Source organism: Grus americana, chromosome 12 (assembly GCF_028858705.1).
Source record: "Grus americana isolate bGruAme1 chromosome 12, bGruAme1.mat, whole genome shotgun sequence".
Lineage (NCBI taxonomy): Eukaryota > Metazoa > Chordata > Aves > Gruiformes > Gruidae > Grus > Grus americana.
Genome location: NC_072863.1, coordinates 15715074 through 15739466, shown reverse-complemented (window position 1 = coordinate 15739466; position 24393 = coordinate 15715074). Strand labels below are relative to the sequence as shown.

At 43.7% G+C, this 24393-nt stretch overlaps 1 protein-coding gene across 1 annotated transcript; it reads right to left on the bottom strand.

Annotated features, from left to right (window-relative positions):
• Nucleotides 1-1913: 1913 nt before the first annotated feature.
• On the bottom strand, nucleotides 1914-8775 carry VMA21 (vacuolar ATPase assembly factor VMA21). The gene is made up of 3 exons (XM_054839316.1): nucleotides 8624-8775; nucleotides 6649-6758; nucleotides 1914-5123 (listed from the first exon to the last, which is right to left on the bottom strand). Exons 1-3 carry the CDS (start codon nucleotides 8755-8757, stop codon nucleotides 4981-4983), a joined length of 387 nt encoding a protein of 128 aa, XP_054695291.1. The 5' UTR covers nucleotides 8758-8775; the 3' UTR covers nucleotides 1914-4980.
• Nucleotides 8776-24393: the final 15618 nt, after the last annotated feature.

Here is a 24393-nt window from a genome sequence, read left to right as displayed (position 1 = left end):
AGAGTTTACCTCCGTCTCTTCTCTTAAACTATACTTCAGCATTGTTACACAGCACTGATTCAGTTCTCCTAACAAAGAGATTCAAGCTGTATCCCACCACCTCAGAAATTCAACATCAGCATGTCTAAATTCAACATTAGCAAGTCTTCAGATAAGACAATGACTGGGGGGCCCAAACTACACAGTATTTCCTTGTTGCAAGCCCCGTTCAAGTACAAGAGAGCCTCTCCTTGCAGGGAAACAGCAAGCCCTGTTTCCTGTGACCTTGAGTGTGTCTTCCTTAAACCAACAGTTGATTAGAGCTAATGAAACAGTAGAGTGGTAGTTGCTCTCCGGTATTTTTAAAGTAATATTTACACTCCAAGGGCTTGATCCTGCCCTAAGAGATGACTCAGAGCCAGTAACTGCTGGTTTGTACAAGACAAAGCTGAATAGCTGAATGTATGCCCCAGATAGCATACTGCAATCCTGTCAGCCTATGAACAACTTTAATTGGAAGTTAAAAATGGAATTGGCTTGCTATTTTGTATGATTTACATTTAATATTTCAGATCAATGGTTCTACATAATCCCCTGGAGAACAGTGGAATAAACACTTCTAAACAAAAACATATGGTGCCTCAGTCATATAGCGAGCTGTGCCAGCACACTCCAGTCCTCACCCTACCCCATCAGCACCCCACCTCCCCAAGTCACTCCTTTGCTTCACAGGACCCCTTCCTCCCCATCTCACGGGCTGCAGCCCACCGAAATTTCAAGTCCTACCCATATTATGTTATTTTGTACTAATACACATGTGGCTTAGTTCACTGTTTTAAGGGCCCTCTCCTTCCCCATCTCTTACTCATCTGAACTATTACCAACACTACCCCTGCCTGAGGCTCTGAGCACACCCCGTCCAATTGCGTGGGCTATCAGAACCCTAAGCACAGTTTATTTAACTACAATAACTGTGCAGCAGTCTAAAAATCATCAAAACTGCGATAACATCAAACATTTTACTGTTCACCAATGCACTGAGAACTTTTTCAGCGAGCACCACAACTTCCCCTCTCCCATCGTGGGAATCAGGTAGAAAAGCCTGCCCTCTAGTTTGTCATGCTGCATTAGCAGCCTAGCAAAATTACAGCCTTTAACTTTGTATCAGGTCAATAGCGTCCAACAACCACCACTGTAAAAATTACACAGGAGGCTGGAGTTTCTGAGGGGTTAGTTTGGGTTTTTGCGGGGTTTCTGTTTGCTTTTTAATGTTAAGTGAGTTATTACTAGGCCCTCTCTTAGACAGCAAAAAACTGGTAAGTAATATTTGGTTTTGTGTCAAATACACTACAAAGCTGTTTAAAGTTCACATACATTAATCAATGTTAGGGTATGACAAACAATTCCTGTTAACAACATGATAACCAACATCACCATTTTCTCTGGAGACTTCCTACTTGGTGCTAGCAATTAACAGATGAATTAAGTCGGGCATCCCTAACCACAAACCAAAGCCTATCACCTGCACACTTTCATAGGCTGGCTACCCACCACAATGTTCTGCATACATTTAAAAAAACAGAGATGACAAGAAGGACAGAAGAAAACTAAACTAGTTCTGAGAAGTCACTGAGATTTTCCACTTTCTCAATTCCCCCCACTGCCTTTACTATTTATAGTTTTGGAAAATATTCCAGAAAATTTCTGCTACGATCTCAGTCTCAAGATACCTGCTCATTGCTAGATACAATTGCTTGCTTTAACTAAACTGCCTAATTGTCAACCTATACAAACACATGAGGGACCACTAAGTGAAAGGCAGTTCTGAAGTACTGAATTGCTCATGCAGACCAAGTTTTCCCAATTTTGTCTTTTTAACAACAGTTGTCTCAAATCCATTCCTAGTCATAAAATGAACAAACTTACAGTACCACTTTAAAACACATCACCACTTTATAGAAAATAAAAACCAAAGCAACAAGAATATTGATCACTCCACAACTTTGATCAGTACTGTATTATTAAAACTCTAGAAGAATCGCAATAGCCATTAAACAATTAAAAATTGCCATGAGAATTAGCTTTGACATTACACAGGAACATCAGATACACACAAGGAAACACTCAACCTAAAGAGAACACAACAAAGCTCTTGAAATAATAAACCTTAGTATTGGTAAGGCACAACAGGAGTCCCAGTAGGGTATCTACTCCACATACACTCTACGTTGCATGGCTGCAGTTTCTGGTTTTGAGGACCCTCGTCATGGTCTAATTCCACTGCTTGACTGTTTTCATTGCACCACTTACCTGAGTGGTTGTTTCAACTTCCAAGCATAGGCAACATAAAACCCAGTACATGACTGTTACTATGCAGAGACTCATGTTGCCTCTTCTCAAGACGACTGTGGATGAAAGCATTTTCTTCAAAGAAGATCTTCCAATGGATGGATTAATGCTCAGCTCATTACCCCAACTTTTCAGTTTTGTAACTAAACAATTATAATAAGCAATTATTTCCCTATTATTCCTAGGAAATTAACTTAGTGTCTAGGGATCCTGGTATGTGAAACATAAAATAGATATAGCACAAGACCCAGCTAGTAAAGCATGACAGCTATGTTCCCATTTATTCTCCACTATAAATGGAGTAAAAACACAAAAAAAACCCCACAACAAAAAAAAGCGCTACTGAACAGTGCTATAGCTGATCTATTTGTTGTAAGCTGTGCTATACATGAGCAGTATTAAAGAGATCATTCAAAAACTGTTCAGCACAAGTGCTTGTTTACCAGATCTTGTATTGCGGGGCAGTTCCTTTATTAGAAGGCAGTATTCTACAATGTACAGTTCATATACTGGAGAACAGGAAGCCAATATGCCAACGTACAAACTAAATTTGTACTTCAGGTACTACGTACCATTCTCCAGTTCGCTGGCAGTAACCTGACAATGGCTTCTGGATGAAAAAAGCTAACATTTCAGAAACAAAATGTAAAAATTGATTTGCATTAATATGATATGGTGCATATGCTTGCGCATGCCCGGGACTGGGGTGGAGATGAGAGAACGAGACCTGGGAACACATTCCTCAAGCCACTGGGCACAGATAACTGATTTTTGTCTCATTCATGGATGTTTTACCATGGACAAATGTACCACCAAAACCATTCCAAGCCCTATATTAAGCAAACCACTTCCAAAAAATGCTCAACTAATACAACAAACCGGAAATCTCAAATTAACAGAAAGACCTCAAGCACAACAGCTTAACAGCAATCAGCAGCGTAAGTTCTATGCATTGCACCTTAGGGAAAATGTTTTATCTATAGACTGAAAGCTTGCTAACAACAGCACAACAGTGAAATAAAATTCAGGTTATCCTACAACACAAATATCTCACTGTGGTTTCACTACAGCAAGTTTCTCCACACAACCAAGAAAAAAAGAAAACAATCAACATATTCTATAATTTCACAGTGTACAAGTTAGTATGTATGAAGAGAAGAAAATTTTCCATGTGATTACTCATGTTCTGCTTCATAAAGGACATTTTGCAGATGGCTACAGCTTGTTTTTGCTTGCTTGTTCCTCTATTAGCCATGAGAGTGGCTTATAGCTGTTACTGATATTACTTTACCACAGGAAATCCAACTATATCCTTTAGCAATTATCAAGGAGATACATAAATGTAAAGACATATAAAAAAATACGCGATGCCATTTCCTTTGCATCCTCAAGATTAACTGCAGAAGAGTGGAAAGATGAGCAATGCAGTAATACGACAATCCTCCCAAAAGGAAATTAAAGATTGAATTTTACACGGTAATAAAAAATTACATCTGAAAACAAAAAACTCTTTGTATTTCACATTAGAAAGACATTACCTGAGTTTCTAACCAATTCTATTTCTGCAATTACATCTAAACTCAGAAATATTTATGTCTATCCCACAACACTGGTTTCGTCTGGGATAGTTAATTTTCTTCATAGCAGTTAGCATGAGGCTATGGTTTGGACTTGTGCTGAAAACAGTGTTGATAATACAGAGATGTTTTTTGTTATTGCTGACCAGTGCTGACACAGAGTCAAGGCCTTTTCTGCTCCTCACCCCACCCCACCAGCGAGTAGGCTGGGGGTGCACAAGAAGTTGGGAGGAGACACAGCCAGGACAGCTGACCCCAACTGATGAAAGGGATATTCCATACTGTATGATGTCATGGTCAGCAATAAAAAGCTGGGGGAAGAAGGGATGGACGTTTGGATTGACGGGTGTTTTGTCTTCCCAAGTCACCATTAGGTATAATGGAGCCCTGCTTTCCTGGAGATGACTGAATACCTGCCTGCTGACAGGAAGTGGGGAATGAATTCCTTGTTCTGCTCTGCTTGCACACATGACTGCTGCTTTACGTATTAAACTGTCTTTATCTCAACCCACGAGTTTTCTCACTTCTATCCTTCTGATTCTCTCCCCCACCCTGCCACGAGGGAAGTGAGCGAGCGGCTGTGTAGGGCTTAGTTACCGGCTGGGGTCAAACCACAATACCCGTAAATCGGGAAACCATCCACAGCAAAGTGAAATCCCATCTTTTCCACTGCAGTTGGATAGTGAGTAATGTAGCTTTTTTAACTAGCAATTTAATTACGTGAAAATATAATGCTTGCTTCATGCCAATATTATGTTCAGAGCAAGCCAGAAAAATACTAGGAATGGCAAAAATAGCTACAGGATTTTTTTAAAAAACATATAATTATTTCATTCTAATTCCAGGTGAAGACCTCCTCAGCTCAACCTAGCAGAGGCTGGCTAAAGAACAACTTCCATCAGCATTACAGAAAACACTGGTACACATTCAAGATGAGGACAAATCTTATTCTAACCAGAGTTGAGGCATTAGCCTCATAGCTGTGCATGCGTAGTATACATTTTGAAGAATGCTTTTCTTTCAGCTCACAAAAAATAGATTTACAGTCTGTAGGCATCAGATGATGATCTTCATTCTAGTCCTGTTTGCCTTCCCGCCATTGTCGAGAACCTTCATTCCATGCTACATATACAAAGAGAGCAAGTACCACGTGAACAGTAACTACAGCAACTATGGCAGCATAAAAATAGCTGTCTCTGTCGGACATTCCTAAGGTACCTGAGAAAATAAAGAAAGTAAAGAATATTAGTTATTAGGAACACTGAAACAGCAAATCACAATTCTTCCTAAAGACCAAAGTTACATTTACTCCTGTATCAAAAGACTGAGCTCAGAAAGATTCACAGGAAAGAATTCACCCTGGTAACTACAGACCTTGAAACTGCTTGTGGAATAAAGCAACACTGCAATTATTCAATATTTAAGATAAAATACTTTAGTTTTTAAGTCAACAGCTTAGAGTTCTGTAACATTCACTTTTTCTGTTACTACCATCCAGCACCAAATAAACTTCAACATCCTTTTTTCATAAGTGTAACTCTCTTTGTGGGGCAGGAAACAGGAAAATGGAGGGGAGGAGGGGATAATCATATAATTTATTTGCCACTATAACAGGATAAAACAGTACAACAACAATTAAATTTAGAGGACTTCTACCTTCTATATTTAGACCATAAACCAATAATTCCTCACCAATTAAGACACATGAACTCATCTCATATGAAATAAGCCTTCAAATATCAGCAGACCAAATACCAAAATATCATTTCATTCATTTAAAAAACCCCAAAACAACCAAACAGACCCCACACATTACACCACACCAAAAATACTACCCTCCAAACGCAAACCAAATCCTGTCTGTGCTGACAGATCTTGCCATTAACTGCCACAGCAAAGTTAAGGCTCAGCTTGCTACATCTCAGGTTAAAAAAAACCAACCATGCTAAAAAGAATCTTGCAAGTTACTTAACAAGCTTTCAGCTTGAGCCTTCAGAACTACATTCGGTAGTACACATCAAAGGAGAATCATCTTGGAACAACTCAGTTGTATATTCACAAACTGCTCTTAAAAGCAGCTGCTTTCTCCCTCCCTCCCCCCGGCTTTTGAAGGAGATACTTTTCTCCTGCAGTATTAGGAAATTATTAAAGCCTTGCAGAATCAAGGATAGAACATGGCTGGTTATTAGCAGTTTGACAGAACTGCTCCAAATAAACAGCTAAAATCTCGTTTTGGGTTTGTTTTTTTTCCCCTTTCAAATTACAAGAAATCTCTATAAGCAACCACATTCAATATCTGAAACTGGATATATGACTTAACCTGGTTTATACTTAGAAATACAGGTATGTTTTAAAAAGCAAAAAATAAACCCAGTAAACAACATTATTCTGTCTTGAATACACAATTAGTTTGCAACACCTGCAGGAAACATACCCCTGATGATTCTGATAAAAGCCTGCTGTAGGGTGGTGTTAGATACCCTTTAGGTGAGGGAAATGATGCAGCTGTGTACCGCATAAACCACTGTGTAACAAACAGCAAATATCAAATTGCAGACCACACTGCAGGGAAGGATGCATCGACCATTTATACAATTTTCTGTTCTAATGAGACATTAGAAGGCCTTTAGTCTGCATAAGGAAACAAATATTCAAAACAGGAAGGAGAACAAAGATGCTATTAGAGGACTGTGCTTTTCCTCTTTTTTGTAATAGTAACGCTAATTGGCAGAAACAGAATTACCTTCAAATATATAAGCCTTTGATGAAAAATATAGCCCAACAGGTAATGTGATCATTAGAGCTGTGAAGAATAGAAGTGTTCTTAAAGTTGATGTTAATGAACCCTCATTTCTGAAATAAACGAGAAAAGTTACACATAGAAGAAAGTCACAATATACATGCCTGAAAGAGGACAAGAACTCGTCCCAAACAGAAGCCAGTTATTTTTCAAGAATTGAGTACGCATGTCATTTGGAAGCGATAAAGACTTTGAATATGCATTTGTTGGCTGCAACACAAAAATCACAGTATTCAAAACGATGTAATGATTCTTGCAGTCAAAGCTCACAAACAAGATTAAAAAGAGTATTTCTATTTTTCTGTTATTGCTTTGCAAGCATAGGAGGTTTGCATTAATACATTTATCAGTGTATTATTATATAATTGTTAAGTATCTAATATTAGATACACACGCACTTGTCATATGACAGAATTCTGCATTAAAACTTGCCAAGTTCCCTCTTTCTTTCTGAAAAAATAACTACAAGTCTAGGAAGATGACAAATTCTACAGGCTAGGAAACAGGGAAGTAGGCAGAATGACTTTAGCAGCTTACTATTAGAAGTGAAGTTCCTTTTTATTAGGTATCGTTCCTCTAGTTAAAATAATTTCTCAGTTTCCACTGAGAAAGTTGGAATAACTGTAGCAATAATCAGAACACAGAGCCAATACACCAAAACATTAGTAACTTTTTTGCCTTCACAGACCTAAACCTAGACGACCTTGAGCAAGAGAATCACAATGAAATATTATGTACTTGGTAAGGTCTCCCTGAACTTGGTCTGCTAGAACAGGTTTTGTATTTACAAGTCACTACACAAGGCCACAAGGCTTGTTTTTGTGTGTACTTCCAGCAGTTTTCACTCACTCTGCTTGGCTGACTGCATTATTTTATGCGGAAGTAAGCGTGTAAGCCAGGCAATACCCTTCTGACTTTCAAAGACTACCAGATTCAATAGCATGTGTCCTTAAGGCTTTGAAACACAAACATGCATAAAAAACAATTCAAGTCAGAGATACATGATTCTTAAAACTCCCAGGCACCTCCACAGCAATTTTCATATAGTTTCAAAAAGTTTTACCAAGACATATTTGTGCCATAGTATATTGCTTGAAATCACATTTTATCTCTGACATTTCTTTGGAAAAATAAGTGGAAGCGGGAAAAAAAAAAAATCTCATCCGCTGACAGTCATGAAAAGACAGTTACGTGCAGCCACGCACAGCTCTGACACTAAAACCAACAGCACTTTCTACTGACCATGTACTGCCATACATTTAGGTAGCATATTAAGTAGCTTAAAAAAAAAAAAAGACATTCAGAATCTTGTCCTTTTACTAGAGTTTGTCTCAAAGTCTGTCGGGGTGGAAAGCATAACCCCATTCAAACTTTCCCTATGGAAACTAGAAACTATTCTCTATTTAAAATCAACCCACAGAAGAATAACATGACCTTCAGCTTATTACCAAAATTAAAAACTCCACTGTTGACAAATACTTTTCTTACACTGACATACCTTCACCGCTTCCCTAGGCAGCAAACCCAAATACCGGCGTATAACCTCAGCCCTAAAGGGAGCTGCAGACCAGCGGCACGCTCGGGTTTGGGGTTGCCCAGGGTTACGCAGCACGGCCAAGCCAAACCCGGGGCCTCCTTCACCCCTCTGGCTCCTCCAGGCCTGGGCTGCCGCTCCCCCTGACTCGCCAAACGCGCAGGACGGGCAGACACTTTTCCCCGGCAGCCGCCGGGGGCTGCACCCCCCCTACAGCCGCCGCCACTCCGGGCTGGTGGTACCGGCAGCGGTGCCCGCCCGCCGCGGCCTAGCAGACACCCATTCCCTCGGCCAGGCTGCGGCCCATCTCCAGGCCCTGCCACCCCATAGGGGTACCTGTCCCTCCCGTCGCCCGGCCCTTCCCTTCCCCTCCCCGGGACTTACTGCCTGAAGTCGGGCACGGGCACCGCGCTCAGCGCCGCCTGGTTGTAACGCTCCATCACCGCCACCACCCCCTCAGCGCCCCGCTCCACCGAAGCTTCTGGGCTGCCGGAAGCCCGCCGGAGTGGAGGGCGCATGCGCAGGGCAGCAGCGCCGCGCGCCTCCGTCTCCATAGCAACCGCGGGGCTGTCGCGGCCTAGCTGCGGGCGGAGGGAGCCGGGCCCCGCCGGGGCTGAGGGAGTGGCGTGGTGGCGGCCATCGCCTCCTGGCCTAGGCTGCGGCCGTGCTGTCTGCTGTGCTCGGACAGTGTTGTCTCTCTACAGGGAAACTACCCCGCGCAGGCTGACCGCGGGCTTGAAACAGCAGCGCAATCAGTGCCGCCTGGAGTGCTTTCCTTGAGGGAGATGCCAAGTGTCTGTGCATAGCGAAACTGCAGCGGAGCACACCGATGCTTGAATGTTATCGGGTGAACGTCAAGGCTTTCCAGCAAATGGCAGTAGTCTCGGTGCCAAAAAAAAAAAAGAAAAAAAGAGTTATTGAGATGTTTTGATAAACTCACCAGTACAAAACACTATAAATGAAAAAAACACTGGCAAGGGCTAAGGCGTTCTCTAAAGGGAACGTGCAAAGTTTCTCTATGTTGTCCTGTCAGGAGGGAGGTTTGTTCTCTTACAGGTTTCCTGCTCTCCCAGCATTAAAGTTAATCAAAATTCCATCTCCAGCCAGAGATGAAATTTCTGGTCAAAATCTAAGAGAAGCAGTCCCCAACGTAACTAACAGGTGCTACAAATGAGAGACCAAGGACGGCAGCAGATTTCACTCTCCCGCAGCCTGGCTGAGCACTAAGCGTTTCCCAGATGATGCTCTGTTTAAGCTATTAATTCACATGCCCATTGAAGCTGCTCTACTCCGCTTAAATACTTGCCAAGGCATGGACTTGAACCCAGCTCTTCAAGAGAAGACCAGAGTGTTACAATCTCTGTGCTATGCAATCAGCCTCATTTGTGGGGGAATTAATTGTTTATACTCAATGAAGAGCTCTAGCAGGAACACAAAGCATTGCAACTTCCAAACAACAGCTCCGGAAGCCGTTTAATTGAACGTTACCATTTAATTGAATCTCATATACCACAGCAATAACATATTTGCCCCTTTTATGGTAAAACCATGTTGCTGTCTTACCACTCAGCCATGCCAAATCATAATTACATGAGTCACTAACTCCACACGTGACTCTTTCCTCGTGTTTTCCTACAGTGTGCAGACATCCAGCGTTTCTGCAGCCCAGCACCACGGCTTCTGTCCTGCTCCTTGTTGCAGTGCCATACAGCACGTGGCACGGCACGGTGGCTTCTTCTTTCTCTCATGGGCCAGCTTGGCATCCTTCTACCTGTGACCCTGGAAAAGAAGAAATACAAGAGGGTTGTTTTCCTTGCAAGCAGTAAGATCTGGAAACAAGCACTTTGTTCTTGGTAATTCCTGCTGTGAGCTTGCTTCTCTGAGCTTAACCAAAGTGAATTTCCCAGTCTAGAAGCAATGGACACTGCACTGCACCAGCAGCTACAGTGTGTAAAAGTAAGAGGGAAGGAACAAAATTGTCTGCAGCACTGATTTTCTCTCCTCTGGTTGTGAATAGCAAGGCCCTTTACTATGTTTTCTCCAGTAGATGTGAGCAAGAAGGTGAATTTTGTTAGATGCATTTTTTTTTCAGCAATGAACGTAGCTTAGCAGGCAGCTCCCTCCTGTTAAGATGCGGCTGTTCAGTGCCTACAGAGGAAGGTCTGGCACTCGTAGTCACACTTTCACTGTAAACCAACTGATTTTATGCTCTTTTAAAACATGACAGCCCTCCTCTCATTTCATTTGAATGCTGCCTGAGCCAGCAAGAGAGATGATTTGCACAAAGGGGGCAGGAGGGGCCTAGTATGGACCAGGACCAGGGGGGTGCCTTGTAGTCCATACCCGGTTGGATGGGGATGGAAGGAGGGTTTTCTCCGTAATATGAGCTTAAAGCTTCAAAGTAGTTCTTAAAAACATCTAATTACAGCTAGCCACTCACAAAATCCAACCCAAATGTGTGAGCAGGTTTTGTTTATTTATGGATTACTTAGCGAACAAAATAATTTGGCAAAAAAATCAATGCACAGTTAAGATATAAATCAGATGATTGAAAAATATGAAGGTAAGTGCAGTGAACATTTAATCACTAGATACAAGATGTTCTTTCCAGTTCTGGTTTGACTTTCTTCTTTGTTTCCCCAGTAGGAAAAGCAATGACATAAGACAGTTTAATAACAAAACAAGGAAACATAAAAGTGGAGTAAGTCTTACATCACATAAACTTACCATAAAGATGCATATCAATCATTAGAAAGTAGCAAATCACTCAAGGCTTAACAGCTCAAGTCATTAATTTTTAATACAAAATTATTTCATATCTCATCACATTGGTGCTTTTACCTACTAGACTAATAACAATTTTGCTGAATGATTTCCTGCATGTTTAACTGCTTTTCTTTCATAAGCACATAAGAGAAATACAAAACTATTAGAAAATTTTGCAACTGTGAGAAAAAAAAAAGAGCTTTTTATTTGCATTTTGGTGTCAGTTATTTTAAAAGATCTGGAGCAAACAAAGTCTTGTCAGTTTGCTTCAGGTTTTATAAGTTTATTCTAAGATGCTGTCCTCAACAACAATCACCAGGGGATGCTTGAAGAATATAAAAAATAAACCCCGTGCAGAGCAATTCCTTTCCTGGGACACCATACCAGCTCCAGCGGTGAGCTCTATGGAGAATACTGCCTGCCGGTGAAGGGATTCCTCTCTGTCCGGCAAATGGAGCAAGAAAGCCTGCTTGTCTGGTACCTCTGGCCATGCAACTCCAAGTGCTTGGAGCATTTTCTTTTCCTCCTGAGCTTCATTCGTGCCGCAGGTCCCTGTGAATTGACTTGCAGCCTGCCTGTAAAAGATTAAAAGCAACATGAAAACGCAACCCATTGTGTAACTGCTGAACTTGGTTCATTTGAGCTCATTTGGCATAGGGGGCACATTTCAAAATTCAGACTGAGAACGGAACCTGTGCGGGTGAGGTACTCTTTTTCTGGGGGTCTGCATCCCAGCAAGGGTGCAGAGCAGTTGGGAAGGTGCCTGCTGAAGCAATACCATCTAGTGGCAGATGGAGAAAAAGAATCCCCTCCCAACATGTGCAGAGCCGGAAAGGTGAAAACGGAAAAGATAATATTTAAAAACAAAGCCACCTGCACGTGAATTTTTGTTTTCAAGGTTTGTTTCCATGGTAATGTATCAAAAAGGAAGATAGAAAACAGACAATCAGAAAAGGAACTGGAGTGGAGAATGGACTCTGGTTACTGATGCCAGTAACAGACTCAGGTTACAAGGCCTGATCTTGCAGAATTACCAAGTGACCCTGAGGGTCTGGCTTTTGAAACAAGATTTCCCAGCAACAAACAAGCAGCGCTGTGCAGCATCAGCTTTGAAGCTGTTAACCACTTGCTTAGGATTAATAAATGTTTCTATGCAGTTAGAGCTCAGCCCCAGAGGAGATGGAGTAGAAGAAAGAGCAGCTGTAACACAGGGCTCTATTTCAAGTCACGGTTAGCCATGGTTGAGGGAAGGATGTATAACATTTGTGACTGGATTCGCAGCGTGGAGAGACAATTCCTATGTAAGAGAACTGGCATTTGTAGGGAGCGATAACATCTTTTATTACACCATCTGATAGTGCTTGAGCAAACAGACAATTCTAGGGGCTCTCGATCTCTTTTGCTGAATAATAAGGACTTCTGTGCTGGAACATTGTCCAATTTTTTTTCCAGTGATGCCAGTTGATCTAATTAAAGACTTTAGCTCTTCCTATCAAACCCTTCCTCCTTCAGTTTCTTGATGTTCTTGGCTCCAGCAATACTAGAAATACTCTCTTTTTATCTGTTTGTGAACCTCTACACCCCAGAAAGAAACAGATGCATTTCACAAAGGGTGAAATGAATGGTTTGGCTAACTCTTCATGATACTCCAGGCCAAAAGCCCAACTTTTCAATACAAAGCATAGAGTGCATTGCATAGTTGCCCACCAGCTTCTGTGGATATAGAACCAGAGTAATGCTAATGCTTTGGGTTAGCAAAGAAACCATTTTTATGGGCATTATAGGTGTATATTCTCTGTTACGATCCTGTTGTTATTGCACATCCCAGGGTAAGTTAGAGCAAAGAGCTAAGACACCCCTATTAGCTAATGAAGCTTCAAAGTCTCACAGTCTAATTTCCACCTCCCACTATTATTACTGTCATTTTGCAAAGAAAACATAGGGCTACTGATGGAAGTGGCTGCTTTCCACATGCATTGTGAAATACCTGAGGCACCTACGTTAATAGAGTGGGAAAGGCTTCATTCCCACAGCTGATACCAGTCAACTCATACTTACCAGTTACAGGTGAGACTCTAGATACAGAAGGAAAGAGAAATCCCCTTTTTCTTTAGAGGCAAATGTAATCAGTGTCTTACGTGTTACGTGCAATTAAAGAAATATGTGACATTTTATACCTCTGCCCAGCCAAACAATGCTGACTACAGAGTGAATGTTGTGAATTTGTTTTGCAGGCTTGGGGGGGGGGGGGTGTGCTACTTTTCCAAAAAATAGTCTATGTTAGCACAAATACACAGAAAACAGCCCCTTCCCACTGCTATTTGGGTTATAGTTAACTTTGGAAAATACAACAGGTTTTTGTGAAGCTGGAGAGTTATAGGGGTGACATTTATCTTCTAAAGAATATAAAAAGCAGCCAGACAGCCCAATCCAGTGCATCAGGCAGCACAGGAAAGACCCCACGCTGGGAGCAGCAGCCTCACAGCACTGGTTGGCCATGATGGGCAATGTGTGTAAAAAGTGCTCGGAATTTGAAAACCCTCAGAAATATCATTAAAATCCCAGTTTTGAGCTACTCTAGCAGTAAGCTGCAAAAGGATGGACTTATGCCTTGGGCAGGCATGCTGCCGTAATGCCTGGCACCCGCATTCAACTGCAGTGGCTTGTAGAGCTTGTTTTATTTCACAGCATCAGTGCAGCCAGGGTATACCTCTGAACTTGAGACCAGATGAAAATCTGTTCCTAGACTGTAACTTGATCACGCATGCAAAAAAAGTCACGTCTAACTAATTTCACACTAGATTATTAGATAAAATTTCACAGTATTGTTTAGCTGAGGCCACAAACCGCTTTCCACCTTTGCCAAAATGGTTTTGTCACAAAGGGGAGATTATTTTTCTAGTTAATACTAGACATTTTCCAAGAAAAAAATCTTTAGCAAAGGCAAAACAACTGGGCTGCTCTAAGTGCCCAGGAAAACCATCAAAAACTGGAGACATTTCTACCTTTATACCCAAATGCAGAGGCACTAAACCATTCATCTAGGATTACATGGGGTCTTCTGCATTTATTCTGTTAGGCGTTTGTCTTCCCTATCTGATTCTCTAAGGAATTTACCTGCACCTATACCAGAAAACCAATTAGAGCTGAGGCACAGGCATAAACTCTACCTGCCATCACCCCCATTACATCTTTGCCAGCTTGCCTCTGGAGCAGGTTTGTCCTGCGGCCCCCAGCGCTCTGCAGGCACCGAGTAGGGACAGCCAGGCAGCCCCAGGTCCCAGCAGGTGACATAGAAAAAAACATGTTCTCTCATTGTGTTCACAGGCACCACTGGAAGCAAGACGGTGGCCAGAACAAATACAACTGGGCAATACCTTGTATCAGCAGAGCAGGTTTCAAGATTGGCATACTCATCTCTAGGCAGGGTGGGATGTGACCAGGGCTGCAGTGCACTGGGGAAGAGAAATCCATCCGTCTGAATAGCAGGGAATTGTGCGACAAACATTAAATGTGGCCCTCAACTTCACATGTACAAATAAACTGGAAAAGTAGTTGTTTCCTGGACAGGTCTAGAGACTCGTTTTATAGACTACAGAAACACGCGTGGGGTTTATGGCTTCAATAATGTCTACTCATAAAAAGGATGTTGTTTTATGCAATGGGAATTGTAAGACTTTATGCCTACTAGCTTTGGGGTGACAGCCCTTTTCCTTCAAAAGATACCCTCAGTAGCAGGATTACAGCCATGCCTTGCTTACAGGTGAGCGCAGAAGCAGCAGAAAGAAACCTGGGTCTCCAGTAAGTTCTTCAGAAGGGCCTGGTGTGAACCATTCACCTTTGGCTTTGAGTGGAGAATAAGAGGGAAAGTGCCCTTTGCTATGGGGCTGGATTATGACCATACCCACATGGCTCTCCTGTTGTAGAAAGCATTTCTGCTGCCTGGCAGTCAGGTTGGGCACATTGTTATATTACAGCCTTCTTGCCCAACGCTTGGGGTCAGGTGACAACAGAGTGATGTTGTTTGCATTCTGTCCCCCGTGATACACCTGCTGATGGGAGATTCACAGCTCCCCAGCTGCTTCAGCACTAGCCCTCGGGATCTAGTGTCATTATTTCAGCAAAGAATTGGACCACATTTTACCTTCATCTTGCAGAGTTGGAAACAAAACAAAAAAAACCCCAAACCCAACATATTTGAAAAGGATATCTGATAGTTATAAAAGTGACATGGCGAACAAAAAAATTACTTCTCAGTGCTATGACTGTGGTCCATCAGAAATGGCTGAGAACGAGAGTGAAAATATAATTGTTACCATTATTCATATGCATGAGTGCACACTGAGTGTAAACTCTTCCTCTCCCCAGGTCTGTGAACCTCTCTCTCAAAGGCTGCTGTTCTTGGCAGACCCGTAATAATACAACTACATCGCCTGCTACTAACGTTAAGTCCTTGAAAGGACAGTACAGCAATAAAAGTACTTCCAAAGCTCATTCACGGACATGAATGCAAATTCTGTTCTGATAGTAATCCAATTTATGAAATACAGTTCTCATTTTGGTTAGGTCTCAAAGTCCCAAACTCCTTCAAAATAACTTAGAAATCAAAGGTTTCTGGCTCCAACCAGGCCCTGGCAGACCTCCTCTTTTCATTCTCTGGGAAATCTTTGTCCAGGCACTGCGAGAAACTGGCAACAGAGACTAGGGACCTTTTAGAAGGTCTTAGTGGAGCAGTCAGAAGCCAACAGATTCAGCTAAATACTTCTAGGACTCCCATTCCCATATCTGATACTAAAGAACCTGCCCGCGTCATAGAAACTTGTCCACATGGTGGCAAAGGAGGGACTTAAACTCGCATTTCTGATATGTCATGGTTATAGGCAAGAAACAGGTGGGGTTTTTTCCTTTAATAAGAGGGAATCTTCTGAGGGCTTTTTACCTAAAACTACTGTGTTGATGATAGATAAATCAAAATGAAGCAACTGGAAGAAATACATGTATTTAATTGTTGTTTGCCTCTGCTTTTTGTTGCTGCTGTTGAAGATTATTGTGAAAATGTGAGATAAAGTTAGGGGCTTTGCATATTTGTCTGCAAGTGCAAAACTTAGAGGATAAGGTGGAAAGAACAGCTGCTGTATTCAAAAGTGACCCCCTGAAGTAGTCATTGGTGCATTTGAGTAGTCACCAGAGTTCAAATAGTATTACCAGGTGAGATCTACAAGCCAGCTATGTCCGCGCTGCATAGACAGACAAACTGGGATTAAAGATAAAATAGACAAAACTCTCTGGCCGACCAGGTAAAGAGCATGCTTTGGGGAACAGTGTTTCTGTGGATCACCATAGAGAAGAAAGAATTAAAACTGTCTCCATGCTCCAGAAAAAAATTGTCAGAAGTAGAGGTGTCAGCTTCTCCTAGACACCTCAGAACTGCATCTCTCTACTCCCTAAAATATTTGGCTTTGTGGTGGAAGTACCCGCTCGCAAAGGAAGAGAAAGAGCAGCTTCAGCTGAGCTGTAGCTCTGCAGTTGCCGCTTAACATTTCCCTCAGTGCTGTGCCACAGGCAGATTTCAGGTGAACCGTAGGACTCTCTAGCTAAGCAGAAAGATTTGGTTTAGACAGATCGATAGATATAAACATGTACATACATGTGTGCTTTAAACCAGAGATAAGACAGACAGTGCTTGGGAGTAAATAATACTATATCACAACAATTAGTGATGCTACTATATGACTGCATTGTGTGGGAGGATTTTAAAACCTGTCATTTCTTTGTTGAAACAGCCCTAAAAGTGAAGGATTTCTGATGAGCTTCACAACATCAATTACGTGAAAATTGCTTTCCCTGCTCCTGAGAATCTCTATTTTATTTTCATTGCAACTGACACAAAAAATGGTCCCTGTTCATCCTGCATCCTGGAAAGCACTGCAGAGATTCCCCACAAAATTTATAAAATTGTATAAAATTACCAGCTTTCCCCCCATCCTGTTACATGCTAAGCCATCCATCAGTATGGCAGTGATGTTATTTGCATTCTCCAGTAAAACAAATGGTAATATTCTTATAGCTATACAGGATGCCAACAGCTTAGGATGTAAGCCAGACTTCCTCAACTCAATTAATAGAGTAGCTAAATTTTAACTGAGACTGTGGTTTCAGTTCTGTCCTTTACATGTAGCATCTTAATTAGCTAATAAAAATCTCCAAGGTCAGCTGCACTGACAGTAGTTAGTTGTTTGGATCCAGTACTCACCCAAAAGATATTTCAATCCAGCCAGAGCCTCAGTTTGGCTTTCAGGTGAATGAACATTGCTCAAAGGAGACCATGAACATCTGTATTTAACTTAACGAGTAGCAAAGTTCATAGTTTCTCCATCAAGAAGGATGGAGAGGTGCAAGTCTGGCTTCTCTCTTCACCCGACTTTCCTGCTAGGCACAAGGAGGAACAAGTCACCAGGAGATGCTGCTGTGAATCAACAGTGTGTCCTCACTCCCATCCCAGTGCTCTCCAGCAAAACACTTTGCTTTATCCAAAGAACAGCTGCTTGCTTTGCTCCTGGAAAAAGGTGAATGCAGCAGCCACTGCACAACTGTGTAGTCAAATATCTACGAGGATGGTTCATTTCTGCACTTTTAAAACAGAAGTATGTGTCTGATATTTAACCACAGGAAGGATATAGACTATGAAAATCTGGAGGTTTGGTGGTTTTCATATCTGGATGTATCAAAAAGATGGGAGAAAGTCACTACTTTCCCTGCATGTCAGAACCAGCGATGCAGTCCCTGGACACATAGAAGACCTGCCCACAACTCCTCTGAGACCTCACCAGGGACACGAGTTAGAGCCTTTAAACCTCACATGGGAAAACAGCTGAAGCTCTCAGAGGAGTTCAGTATTTAGACTTCATTTTTTCCCTGATTTTCTACATAAACTAGCAAAGAAAGGACGAAACACTCCAAGCCTGCTGCTGAAGACTCCTCGGTAGTCACAGGACAGACAGGGATCCTTGGAGCAGCTCTCTAGCAGGCAGTGAAGGACCCTGCTCCAGACACCAGCTGGATGGGATGCAGCCACAGGGCAACACGAAGGGGGGCAAAACACCCTGTGTGGTACAGAGGCTGGTGTTTTTCAGCCTTTCCCTTCAACATGATGACCCCTCCTTCTGAGTGAAGATTTCTCATCACCTCTAGTCTTTCCAGTGTACAGGCAAACACATCATTGCTGCCTCTATGATTGGTTTGCATGTAAGGACTTGTGTGTTTTGAAAAGCTGCTGAAGAACAGGGAGCCTTGGAGGACCTTGAGATGCAGAAGTCTGGGCAAGATTCTCTTTGCTTTCCACTGTCATAACTTTCCATTAGCTCGCCTCTCCACCCCATGACTTCCCTTCCCATACAGGCACACATTCTTGTTATCCGTGTGAAAAATGAGAAACCACCCCTTTCCCTCTGTCAGGTCTTTCGCCAGGACACCAAAAGATTGCTACCCCTTCTTCTCCCTCATCCATGATGGAACTGACTTCTTCAGTAGCAGAAGTAGCCCCACAGTAGTTATCCATTTGGTACTGCGTGAAAGGTCTCTGCGCTGTTATCCCCTCATGGTAAAAATTACAGACAATAATTAAAGTTAGTAATTAAACAAGTTAGAAAATACAAAATACAAAAAGCTTTGCTACATGCTAGTTATGCTTCAGGGCTGCAGCGAATGGCACACATCTGAGTACATTGCGTACAGGACATGGAAATGTGAGCATTAGCTCTGCGCTAGCCCCAGGCTAGATGATGGATGCTTCTGTTTCACTGATGGCCACCAATGATATCGCAATCATTTTCTAAATAAATAATATTCACATTTCATTGAATCTGCCTGCCTCTTTCTCACAGGGAGATGTTCCTCTTGCTGGTCTTTCCTTTGCTTGTTAGTGTTTCTGCTGAGGTTACTAGGAATTTGGCCTTTAATGGTATCTCATGTTAAGACATGGTGACTGTTGCATGCAGAAGAACAAAGGTCTGTTTTTCCTGGCCAATTCTTCTTCAGCTTAGAAGGTCATATTAAAAATTAATCTGATATATTGAAAAATGGGTAAGTATGATGTTACTGTGGTTATCAGTAAACTCAGTTAAGGATTAGGGTGTTCCTTTCACTGCTATAGCAAAACTACTATCTTCCCCCTGAGAACATTACCTAGCAAACACTTAACTCTGAGTCTTAACTTTATGTGCATGGACTCTTGCTGCTGCTCATCTGTTCCTGAATATGCTAGGACAGGGCCAGCAGGTACCCTGTCAGCTGTACCTGCCCTGGAGCTGGTTTTCCACTTATTTGAAGGCAATTGGTGCTTGATCATATTACCACTCACCAGCCTTTCCAGCAAGCCTGGAGCAGAGGGACTTGGCTTGCAGTTTGACTTCCCCAGCTCTTCCTCTACGTTAGGCATTCAGATACTGCACACTTTTAGGGTTTACTTCTTCTATAAAGGCAAATGCATAATGCCACAGGGGATTTTATTCTTTCCCCTCCCCCCCTCCCCTCCCTTCAGGCCACCTGTGAAGCCTGCAATGTCCCACTCCTTCCCAGAGCCTAACTGCTCATCTGCTTTCCTCCCCCCAGAGTGGCTTTGTGGGACATGAGCAACACAAAGCCTCATGAGGAGCTGAAGAACAAGGTCCTCCTCAGAGGACCTCAGCCCTCATCCCCAGCAAAGTCCTTTCTAAGTAACCCAACAAAGAAAAGCATACCAGAAACTCCCCCTGCCACTTGTCAGCATCTTCAGACCCTCACTCTGTTTAACTGTAGGTCACTACTATCTGCAAAAGAAGTGACCCTGAAAGACAGTAAAGCTTCACCTTAGCTGGAGCTCAGAGAGGCACAGTGGCGTCTGGTGGCTGTGCTTCCAGAGCCCAGAGCCCAGCTGCGACTGTCCTGTTCCTCGCTTTAAGCAATACCTCCACTGAGGGAGCTGTGCAAACACTCTTGAACCTGCTTCCCAGCTCAGCCCCTGGATTTCCTGGGGGTGAATCGCACCAAATGAGGCTTAACTCAGGTGTCTGAGAAGAGACCTGGTGAAAAGAGCCAGAGATGACACATGCAGCGCCGGGGGTCTCTCCCAGCTTCCACCTGTGCAGACTGCATTGGAAATAAAGAGTCACCCGTGCCTGGCCAAAACACCCCATCCCGTTTGTGCTTCCCAGGCGTCATTCCTGCTAGTGCCAGGGCTGCAGTACCTTAAACAGTGAAATCCTTCACCTCCCCCTGCCACCGAGGAGGGCTGGAGGCAGCCCCAGAGCCAGCACACGCTGGTGCTCCTACAGCCGTGGCATCTCCCTGCCAGGAGCAGCCAAAGGGCAGAGCCCCTGCCCGACTGCTTGCCCGGGAGATGCCGAGCTCTCGGCTGAGAGCCGGCAGCCGTCCCCGGAGGCGGGCAGGGCTCGTTGCCGCTGCCCGGCGCCCTGGGAAGGCAGCAGCCTCTAGATGGTGCTGCTCAGCAGGGAATGAGCACCAGCTGCCGGGCAGCCCTCCCGGCACACACCCACCCGTGTCCGCGGCCGCCCGGGGGAGCGCAGCCGGGCTGCGGGGTCCTCCTGTTCAGCATCGCTGTACGGCCCCCCCAAATCAGGCTTGGGGTGCCGTGAAAATCCAGCCGGTCCGGCAGCCCTGGGCAGGAAGGATGGCTGGGTCTGAGGGGTCTGTTTAACTATGTTTCATTTAAAAAAGCTGGTTTAAGGCCCGTTCTAGAAGCAGGCTGTGCTTTTCTGAAATTATTTCAGTAGAGAAGGAAACGTAGCTGGGCCCTAATCAAAGAAGTTTATTTCTGGCAGTTAAAGGGGAAATAAGGTTAGCTGAATTGCATAATATTTTTATAATCCAGCATTTTATAGTTCTCACTTGCTTTGCTCACCAGTGAACTCTCAGATACCTGAACACAGGCTCAAACTGCACCATTAACCATGAGGACCCAGGCTGAAGCAGAAGCCCAAGCGCACAGCACACGGCTGTCCTTGCACTGGGACAGCGGTTGCTTTGCACAGCCATTTCTGCAGCAGACCTGGGGAATGCCCAGGGATGCTAACAAAAGGCTGCACACAAGTTCAGGAAGACCAGGAGCTGTTGATGCTCATGTCCAATCTAGATTTTAATACAGGTAACTACCCTGTATCTAAATTATCTTTGTGTTTTGCTGGGATACTACTACTTTTCTTTTTTTGAAGTTAATGCTATATAATGGAAATCACAGCCTGAGCTCTGAAGAATCTGTCCCATTAGCATTACTACTATTTGACAACCAGAGTTTGACCTAAAAGCCAGGAAAGCAGAAAAGACTGCTGTTGCGTTGGGTGAATATTGGCAGGTCGCTACAACCACACCGCAGGGGAAATTTGTGCTCTGCAATAGCTATGTGAGAGCAGCCAGCCTGAAGGTGACGATTTCCCAAGACAGAACATCTCATCTCCCCAGAGACCAGGTCAGGTATAAACACACTTTTCCTTTGATATACAAAAGCATAATTACAGTTCCTGGAATTGCTCTGGGAAGAGCACCGATAGCTTTCCCCTGCAAAGAAAATGATTCTTACAGGAACGCTTCATTCTTCTCCTTTTCTTCTATCAAATTATGTCCAGGAACTCCCTCAGATATGTATTTTTTCACTCAGCACATACCACTTCAGATCAGTTGGGCTGGATCCGTCCACAAAAGATGCTGAACAGTTGGTGCTTAGCCCACGCAAAAGCCCATCCATATCCACAAATAAGGTGTTCCTCTACTGTTCTCACCTACAGGACTTGATTCAGCTGGTATTTTCAGAGCACACAGAAGCCAGAGAAGCAACTATTCTCCCCAGCACATTTACCCAGTTTCAGTGGTTGTCCCAGAGCAAGGGATTCTTCTGGGATACGCAGTGAAAATTTAAATTCACATTTGCCTCCCAGGGGACTGCCCCCAAACATCCAACAGTAAGAGAGTTGTCATCCCAGACTCACCTAGGCATTTCTCTGCTCTGCTGACTTTATGTAAGGAAAGGTTCTTACTGCTTTTAAAATTTCTGGTGTATCACATAACCCCCCAAACAAACTCCAACCCACTGAAAGATTTTTTTGAAGAACCAAGATTTTTCTTACAAGTGTGAAGGTCTAAACATCACTCAGGATGCAGTGAGGTCCTCCCAGGCATGTCCCAAGCAGCCCTGCCAGCTGCCACATGCACCCCAGCCTTCCTCTGTGGCCACCTCCAAGGCTAGCGCAGAGCAGGGAGTAGCAGTGTTTGAGGGGAGGATTACACAGCAGGATGGCATGCAGTGGAAACCACTCCTGAAAATACAAAAAAGTAGGATGTTTCTGCCTAGTGTGTAATCCAGCCAGAGCAGTGAGATAAACAACCTATACTATTTTTCCCACCACTATATGGTGGTTGTGAAATTTTTCATAATCACGAGTAATCGAGGTGGTGTCATGCCTCGTTCAACACACCGTGCCCAAAATACCTCAGCTTGGTCCTCTTGCAATAGCCAAAGAAACACCATGTTCTGCAACTCAGGTTTTAATTTTGCAGCCTTATATCCCAGAACGGGCCTGGGCTGGTTTTATGAATTCTGATTAGGTTGTAGCCTGATGTGGCAGTCTGATAGATGCAGGCTGAAGGGAAGGGGGGATTTAATAGACCTGGCCCAAGCACTGAGCTGGTAATGAAGAGGGGTTGTTATTAGTCATTTGCATAAAAAGAAGGTCCAGATATGGGCTTAATAAATTCTTCCTTGTATGAAATAACACAGTTATAGCCATTTCTATAAAAATGTCAAAGCCTTTATGTGAAGTAAGTGTTCCTTCAGAGCATAAAATATAGTCCTACAACTTAATAAAAATCACTTGTGTCACTACTTGGACTTGTTTGAAGTGCCACTCTGCAAGGGGAGGGGCGTGAACTTGAGCAGTACACTCATTCTCACATGGGGTGTGAACAGCACGATGAGAAGAAGAGCTAAAGATACAGTGCAAGAACTAAACCAGGGACAATGGGGAGCAGGCACAAAAAGAGCGATGCCCTGGGTGTGGATCTACTAAAAAGGCACACTGCTTTTTCTGTTTTTGTGATGTTTTGGCCTTATTTTCCCTTGAGAATCTTGGCCATCACACAAGATTCAGAGATAACAGTAAATTCAGAGATGGGTCAAACCCCCAGCTGATGGGAGGTGGATGGATTAGGTGGCTGGGCAGCAAACCCAGCACTGTGCTATTAGTTTGGGTACCAAACACAACTTACAGAAGGCAGAGTCAGGTTCTCAAAGACAACTGGTGATGCTGCATGTGGAAAAAGTCACCGCAACGATGCGGACAGCGCAGCTGTGAGCAGCCTGACCACAGGGAGACAGAGGTGGTGTCGCAGGAGCCTCAGCTGGCTGCTCCATGCAGTTTCCTCCCTGGCATTGCCCCCTTGGGAGGGCTGCAAATGCCCCTTACCTGGCCAGTGCCTGGCCTGGTTGGTACACAGTGCTCTGATCCCTCCAAGCACAGCTCAGCCACAGGTCCTGCAGAGTACCAGGAGGCTGGTGGAGCTCAGGAGGCCTGGCCATGCCCTCCAGGGAGCCTCAGCGTGGCCATGAGCACTAGCATAAAGGTCTGTGACTTTCACTCTTCTCCTTGAGCAGCCCAAGGAACTGAACCCTGTCTGGATCTCAAATAGCAACTAGTTTCCCTTGAAGGCAGGTGCACTTTTCATACTTTGAGACTCAAGCATCGTGGTGACCCTGGAAGAGTCATCACACCACAGCAGGGGTGTGAGTGCTATTTCTCACTGAACTAGCTGAGATGCCAGAAGCAACATAAGCACAGATTCAGTGCTCCTCCTGGGTTATGCCCTCTGAAAGGGCATGAACTGCTGCAGAGCTCAACGAGAGTTTGAGGAAGTCACATTTCCTCCCACAGCACCCATTGTGCTACATCAAAGTTTTTCTGAAAGGACAGACAACAGCAAGTGCCCAGACCTTGGCAGGCACTAGCACAAACTCTTTACAACAGCTACCATCAAGCATCAGAGCTTGGAAAACACAAACCCTAAAGAATGTTACCCAAAAAACAGCATTGCAAAAAGGTACCCATGGAAACATACCAGTGATTGCACCATCCACTCCAGCAGGTTCTGGAGCAGCAGGGAGGAGGGGGTCAGAGGACCAAGCAACAGGTGGAAGCCTGCTTGCATGGACAGCCCGCGTGTCCCTCACAACCTGAGCCCTGCACAGTCAGCAACTCCAGTTCTGCAGGTTTTTGGTTCACAAAATCCACAAGATGTAACATAAAGGGCACACATGGCTGTTTTTCTCATCGTCTTGTACACAAGAGGTGAGAGGCTGGAGCCTCTGTGATACTTCTCTGTTGGGTGACTAAGAGCTATTCAGC

Bases quoted from the DNA above. Each gene is read 5' to 3' on its own strand.
- VMA21 (XM_054839316.1), bottom strand. From the start codon at position 8,757: ATGCGCCCTCCACTCCGGCGGGCTTCCGGCAGCCCAGAAGCTTCGGTG. The intron at 6,759-8,623 runs GTAAGTCCCGGG...CGTTTATTTCAG, and splicing joins CCCGTGCCCGACTTCAGGCA to AAATGAGGGTTCATTAACAT. The intron at 5,124-6,648 runs GTAATTCTGTTT...TTATTTTCTCAG, and splicing joins AAAGGCTTATATATTTGAAG to GTACCTTAGGAATGTCCGAC.